Below are 7893 nucleotides of genomic sequence, written 5' to 3'. Positions count from 1 at the left end.
TGTCGTCACTGCAAAAAGCATTTGACCTGCCAATAAACTGACAATTCTAACCTCAGGGAAAAACACTTTCTGCTCTAACTACAACGTGTTACAGGATAGCACACAAAAACCTCCACCACCATTATTTCTTCGCTGTAGTATTCTGTGCTTAAAAAGAAAGACCCTTCCATAAAATACTTAATAACTTGTGTAAGTCTATCAAATACATAACACTGTTACCTTTCTTCGATTCTATTCTTGTCCATAAGTGGTTGTTTGATCCACTGATTAACTAGTCTTTGTCCTTGAGGGGTTCTGCATTTATTTAGTAAACCAGCTAGAGACTGTGCAGTATTAGCATTTTCCACAGAACTCTGGAGGAAGAAAAAATAAAGTTACTGAAGTTTACTGACACCCAGTGAATGGCACTCAACTTTGGTACCTAGGAAGGAACAGATCAGTGCTTTTTCTCTATTCAAGTTGGCATCCATCAAAAAAGGCAAATGAAATAGCACAGCATTAAAGCAGTTCCACTCTGATCCCCAGAACAAGGCAAACAAGGAATAGGCTTGTCTATTTTGAAATTACTCCTGACTGAACAGCAAACTTAGAAACACACCTAGTCACTGGGCAGGTTGCCCTTTGATTAGGAAAAGGGCATATATATACCTAGATATTTGCTAGTCTGCCCTTTTTAAGGTCAAAAAATAGGGCTCCTGTCCATCAAAAAAAAGCAGCAAGAAACAGGACTTGGGTTCAGGGTTTCAGTTGGAGGTCTTTGGGGGGTGCCAGGGTGGGGACAGGGACAGAACAGAATGAGGCAATGGGAGAGAACACAGTTAGCCAAATTCTCTCGAGCTTGCCCAGATCATCTTTGGAGTACTATAAAGATCTCTTAAACTTACTCTGTTCAATTATAGTTTACTATCTATAATTTAGGTTTTATATCAACTGGACTTAAGGCAGCTTCTTGGCCATTTTTCTTGGGGTTTTGTTTGGTTTTTGCACAAACAACTAGGAAGCAAAAATATTGTTTAAAATTGAAAAAACAGCAAACAAGCTTGTTTCAGCTCTTAACTTTGAAATAAAAATCTCAACCCTCTCTACCCAAAAACACCTACAATTAAAACAGCAGGCAGGTATTCAACCAGGAGCAGGTCTTGATTCCTGTAAACAACTGGGACGTGGAACTAGATCACCAGAACAGGAAATGAATGCAGTGAGAAGGTATACTGACACATTTAACCCCTGGAGAATCTAACCTCTAAAGTGGATGTGCCAATTTTCAGTGTTCTGGACAGTATTACATATAGAAAACTTCTGAACCCAATAATGTCACAGAGTACATACATTATACTAAAATAACCTACTTCAGCACATCCAAGTTGGAAGGCTACAGTTTCATATAATCAACTGCATCTGCTGCACCGTAAGAACTTTACCCACACACCTCACAGAGCAATTCAAATTACAAAATATTTTGCCTTTGCTTTAGTGCCTGCCCAAAACCCTCCCCACAGACAGCCTGCCAAACAGGCAACCATGCAGCTTCCTGCTACATGGCAAAGCCCTTGTTCCAAAGCTCACAACAGCCCCTAAAGAGAGACAAGGCAGTGTATTTCCTATCACAAAACACCTATCACCTGCAAGGACTTATAAAGGGATCTAACTAAGACAGTATTGAACTTCCTAGAACACCTCCACAAAGCCTGAGAAGAGATACAACTTTTGCTTCATTCCCTAGACAGTGGCACAGAATCAGGAAATTAAAAAAATAAAATAAAAATCAGAGCATCTCTCTCCAGAGTAAAACAGCTCAGATGCTGAATATATGCTCTTTTTTTCCTCCAGAAATCCCTCTAAGGTAAACAGGGGATCATATTTGTGATTTCTTCCTATAAACCTGAAACTCAAGCAGATTAGCTTCAAGCAAAGATCATTAAGCAGGGTTTACTAATATGAAAACAAAAGTTAAAAAGCTGATATAATACACTACTTTGAGTCCCCATTTTCCTACAACTATAAAAAGGGGCAAAGCAGAAAAACAGGTGTGGTGGTAAGTGTGGAGAAGACTGGTAACCTGCTTGGATTTGTAGAAAATGCACGTAAAAAGTAAAATGTACACTGGCCAGTTAGCATGCCATGGCACTTTCAGAATGTTCTTAAGTCCTGTCTGTTCACTGCCCTGTCTGCTGTAGCCAGCCCTCCCTTTCCACCATTAACAACAGTGCTCCTGCCATATGCTTCCTGTTCCTCTAATACTATCTAAATTAGGCTTCTATTCTTTCTCCAAAATAGCACTACTGTATAAAGCAACTGTGCTTTGGAGTTCACTATCATACCACAAAACTACAGAACTCTCCTCCCCTCCCATACCCAAGTCTGCTCCTGCCACTGAAGATGTGGACTTCTTTAACTAAAACCAAGGAAAGACAAAGCATTCCCCCCATTGCTTAGCCAGATTCCGCAGCAGCTACAACCATGAGGTATTTCTAAGTCTCCTCCCATATCTGCATTCTACGTAGACACTTGTTTGTGGCCAGTTCCTACCTCCTTGGTGATCTTCTCTTCTACACTTAAAGCAAGCAAACAAAAAAGGTGGTAACAGTGGCTAACAGCATTTAAAACACACACTGTACAGGAGCAGCTGAAAACAAAGCTAAAATGTAGAAGTTGCCATAAATCAGGATGTGGGGAGTTGTGATTGGGCAGTCAGGCTACTTATCAAGCAGCTAAGTAGATATATTGCAAAACACTTACCAATTCAAGCATGCATTTCTTACCTGAAAAAGATTGAGGGCTTGAACAGCTGCATTATCTAGAACCATATATTGACTAAGATCAAAAGTAGTCAGTTCAAATTGTCCAAAATTAGACTCATCTGACAGTAACTCCAAAAACTTGATAATGGCTGACAAAGATGAAATAGCAACCTAAAGTTAAAAAAAAAAACAAAAAACAAACCAAAACACATCACGTTCTAGTTAGAAAGACTCCTGAATCAGGGAGTATTTGATAAATGCCCCTAGAAAATTACAATCACGGAAAGCTGAGCCATGTCAGTTCCAGCAGGGCTATGACAGACTCATCCTGTTTGACAAGACTTCATTTCCACAGGGACATGCTATGGCACTGCAGCGTCTTTCTAGGTAGGTGCAAGAACAACGTGCTATACATTTGCATAATCTGACAAACAAAATGTGAAATGCACACCTCGACAGCTTTCCAAAGCTGTTATCAGGATGTTTCTGGCTCAGGAACACAAACAAGTTATTGCAGATAAATGAGATATCATGGTTCATCTCAGGACATGGTTTCAGGGTTAGTTTTCAGCCAGAACAAGGATCTGATCTGACTCACTGCATGGCCTTACAAACGCTAGTGCCAGCACAAAAGAGAGGGAGCAACATGACAGACTTGTTCAGCTGCAACACACTTCAAACAATTTTAACCTGTTATGAAATAACACATTAAGGGAGAATAACTCTGTACCTTACACCTGCAGTGAGCATCAGCAGTGAAGGGCATTTTAAAACAAATTAGGACATGTTTATCTCAAGCAAATTACCTCGTTTGCAGCTAAGAACAAACATGCTGAGTTCACATGCAGGCACTAAATCATACGCTTGAACCATGAGATGATATAAAACACAAACATTATCATAAACATTACTTTGATTTCAAATACCAATTTTCCTGACATGCAAAATAATCAAAGTACTGTATTTCAGTCCTTAGGGTAGATAGACTATGAATAGGAAGTACCTCTTGTGTACAGTCTTTTTGCTTACCAGAGTTTACTACTTTAAAGAGATAATGGTTTTCTCATTTTTTTCCAGGACCCCTGGAATCCAACTTTAACACAGACTTGAGCTGAGCAGAACTACTAAACAGTTCAGCAAGAATGAAGCTTAATATACCATGGGTTGTACAATATACTTGCCCAGAAGTATGGGAATCCAGTATAAAACAGGACCAGCGAGGGTAGAGGAGATCAGCTCACAACAGGGGCAAACACAACCCTGCTTCTAAAAAACAGGAGCACCCTAAACATTGCTCTGTGCTCACCTGCTTTTCCATCTCTGGCAACGCTGCACTATTCATTTGTTCTTCTTTTTTGCCTTTTAACAAGCGATTGAGATCCTGAACAATATCTTTTGTTGTGAAATCTGCCTTCTTCCTGTCTGTAATCAGGATTCCTCCTCTCTGAATGACCTGTTGTCCATGAACACACACAGTTATCAATTACTTTCAATATTTAGGGGACAGATGTTCATGACATAGAAGCAAACCCTGAAGAAATATTTATTTACTGCTAGCTTGCAGACAGAATGACAGACAAGATTTTACCCTCAGAACAACTTCTTCTGATTAAAATGCAAATGAGACAACAGACAAATCATATATTTTGTATGCATAAATCAAAACTTCTTCAAATTAACACATTGCTCCTTCATTTTTCCATAAATCATTGAGCTTAGCAAATAAGCTACAATACAGCTTTTTACATAAAGGTTTGTCTAACTGTAAGCCACAACGTTCCCTTACTTGTCGTAGTTTTCCCATCTCTCCTGCAGTCTCCCCTCCTGGCAGCACACACTCCTTCGGTCCTAGTTGAACCAGTAGAGCTTCAAGGTTTGAGAACTGATCATTATCTGGAAACTCACAGACACTCAATTTTCTCAGCGTAGTGTCGACATACCCCACTCCTACTACTCTTTGTCCATCAGCAGTAGACAGCTTAACCCCCACAACCCCAATGGCCGTTGACATATCATTGTTGGCAAAGAGAACTTCCTCAAACTGGGTGAGATTTCCTGGAGAACCCTATTTAGAAAAGAAATATACTTTTAAAGAGTGTGTATATACACACATACTTTTCTTAATTTAAAAAGGACAACAATTAATTAAACTAAGTACTGAACAGTCAATTAATATAAAATATACAGCTGTTCTATTATTTTAACCATTAAAATTTTACATATCATCTGTACAAAGTGAACTACTTCAGGTTTCCTTTATTTCCCAACCTATGTCAAAGATACAGAAGAAGCTCTTCCAGGCTTAAAGCAGTAGAAAATACAGGGATATATAATAGGCTGCACGATTTACCATCATGCCACCAATGTCAGTTCCTGGAAATGCCAAAACTCCAAGCTGAAGGACTCAGGAAAGAGTTACGGGGTTTTTGTTGTTTGTTTTTTTAATTTAACCTCACAATTATTAAGAAAGGTTGAAAACTGTACCTTGTATGCTAAATACCAGTCATTTTCTTTGACAGATTTACTCCCTGCTTTGTTCTTGTAAACTTCAACTCTGTAATGACGAACCAGAAGCAGATCTCGCACAAAAGATTCGAAGTTCATTTTACTAAGCACAACACTCTCAAGCTTCTGAGTTCCTACAAAAACAGAAAAAGGAAAATTATGAAATACCTGAATTTGTTCATAAAGTTTATTTTCTGTAATCAAAATCCCCAAGAACAGCCTTCAGGAAGGACACTATTCTAATATCAAAGACACACACATGTAAAATCCATGAAACAACACAAAACCCACAACATTCAGCTGGTTAATATTAAGAATGAAGAAAGCATACTCCATATCCAAATAAAAACAATGTTCATTTCCAAATTTCACTAAATCTATACATAAAAATATACAGAGAGATCTATTCCTCTCACCCTTCCTCTCTCCTTAAAATATTCTTGCTTTGTTTTTCTAATTAATGCTTCACACATTTTAATCTAATGAGTGATGGAAGCCTGCTACAGGTTTTCCTTCCGGATAACATCACCTCTTTCCTGGATAAGCCACTTCTGTTGACAGAACAGAGTGTCACCCTATGCACACTCAGAAGATGGCAAGAAGCACATGCCAAGACATTTCCTTTTTATCACAATATATACTGTAAAAACAGCATATTCTTTAAGAAATTTAAAAGTTTACATTAAAACCTAACTTAGAAAGTGCCTAAATGACAAAGTTTTTGCTTCTGTTCCTACCAGGGTGCAGGCAGATGATACAGCTGAACAAATTTAATGCTGTACAGCTGCCAAGAGGAGCAGTACTACTCCTACCTCCCACGCCCCCTCTGCCACCAGCCTACTCACAGAATAAGATAATTCCACTACTAAACAAACTGGGGTCTCGGGGAGATATATTAAGTTTTCTGACAGATCGGCAAGTTGAATTAACTCAGACTGGTGTCAGAAGCATGAGAGCTAGATAACACATAAAGTAAGTCCAAGCAATAGAGAGAGATCATCACATCCCCTTTTTCAGCAGCATGCCTTCATCACATTGATGCTCTTCCTCCCTTTATGTGAAAGATGTTAAAGAGCAACTTTCCACACTATTAAGAACGTATAGGTTATTTTAAACAGGATTTTTTCATTATCTTTCCACCTCTTTCCTCAAATCTCTAGCAAGACTTTTTTTTGAAAGCAGATAAAAAAAAATAATTCCACATAATTTAGTTCTCTTTCCCGGTACAAAACTGTCCAACAAAACAGAATTTTTCTTTTTTTCAGCTGAGACTACATGAAAGGCAAGCATGGGGCAGCTGAAGCTGATCCGTGCTTTGAAATTGTCCCAAAAGCAGAAGATGTAGTTTTATGCCAAGTTTTCGTTGCATATGCCAGATAAGACTATAGTTTGCATTGTTTTAAAACCAGAGCTGATAGCCACAGGTTCACATCTGCGAAATGATCACTTTTAAATGGAACACAAAAATAATACTGCTGGCATGTGCTTCTAGTCTGGAAGTTATATCAAATTCTACACTTGAAACTATCAAGCTCTACAACTTCTCCACAAGTTTTGTTTTTTCTTTTGTGGCTTTGAGGAAGGGTAGTGCTTTGGGTGATGGTTTTTTTGTTTGGGTGTTTTTGTTTTGAGGAGCTTTGTTTGTTAACATATTAGCTCATCACTTGCAATAGAAAGTGAAAAGCATGAGAGATTGCCATTCTCTTTTCAATGCCAGTGAACCAAAAAAAAAAAAAAAAAAAAATCAAACAGGTTCCAATCAAGTTTATTTTGCAAGGCATGAGCCAATATCTTTGCAACATTATGTTCCTCGAGATTAAGGATAATACTAAGGTTTGCCTCTTCTGACAAGATAATTTATCTCAATGCTCTCACATCCGAGATCTGCAAGTTCCAACATCTCATACCGAGAGACAAATAAAAAGTAACAGGGAGTGGATGGAAGAGAAAATCTTATGCAATACATGATTAAATACATTATTTACTTCTGCAGGCCATCATTAGTCAAGCCTTCAGTTACCATTGTTTATCTGTTGCCTGCACTATAGAACTGTATGAGCCCAGCCCTCAGCTATGACAGAAAATGTCACACAATCATTTCCCCAAATGGAAATCTATCAATGCTCTGGAAAAAACATTATTAACTGCTGCTAACGTATGCAATGTGTTGTGTTCAACTAACTATCCACATCTGACAGCCCTGCAGTACGAGCTTCTGTAAAGAGAAGTATACACTCAGAGCTGCGGTCTCTGCCATAGATACCTTCCTACGTTTGTACACCTACATCCCTCACATGCATCCTACTCAGAGTGGCTACTAATTATCATTTCAAAGCTGCGAGAGGCTGAAGAATAAAGACTGGCATTCAGTTATGCCTCCTTCAAAGGAGCAATGAATCACAGCAGACAACAAAATCCAGAGACCTTTTAATACCTCCCTTCCCACATTCATTGACACTGAGAACAGCAACACCCGGGGTGCTCCCCAGCCGCTATACAGTGACCTAGAGCAGGGAAAGCACAGCAGCACCTTGGGCTCTCTCGCCCCGAACAAGGTTCCCAGCTTTGAAAAATGACCCTGCAGAGAATTTATGTCCAATGTAGAATCATAGAACGTTGTGAGTTGGAAAGAACCCACAAGGATCAT

At 38.9% G+C, this 7893-nt stretch overlaps 1 protein-coding gene across 1 annotated transcript; it reads right to left on the bottom strand.

The window, feature by feature from the left end:
• Positions 1-219: 219 nt before the first annotated feature.
• On the bottom strand, positions 220-5380 carry LOC104533049 (DNA mismatch repair protein Msh2-like; the record flags this gene model as incomplete). The annotated part of the gene is made up of 5 exons (XM_010178414.1): positions 220-353; positions 2763-2912; positions 4048-4194; positions 4528-4806; positions 5226-5380. Coding segments are annotated over 5 exons (865 nt in total), but the record flags the coding sequence as incomplete, so codon positions are not given.
• Positions 5381-7893: the final 2513 nt, after the last annotated feature.

Source organism: Antrostomus carolinensis, unplaced genomic scaffold (assembly GCF_000700745.2).
Source record: "Antrostomus carolinensis isolate BGI_N321 unplaced genomic scaffold, ASM70074v2 scaffold41010, whole genome shotgun sequence".
NCBI classification, from domain to species: Eukaryota; Metazoa; Chordata; class Aves; order Caprimulgiformes; family Caprimulgidae; genus Antrostomus; species Antrostomus carolinensis.
This window is presented reverse-complemented; position numbering and strand designations above follow the sequence as displayed.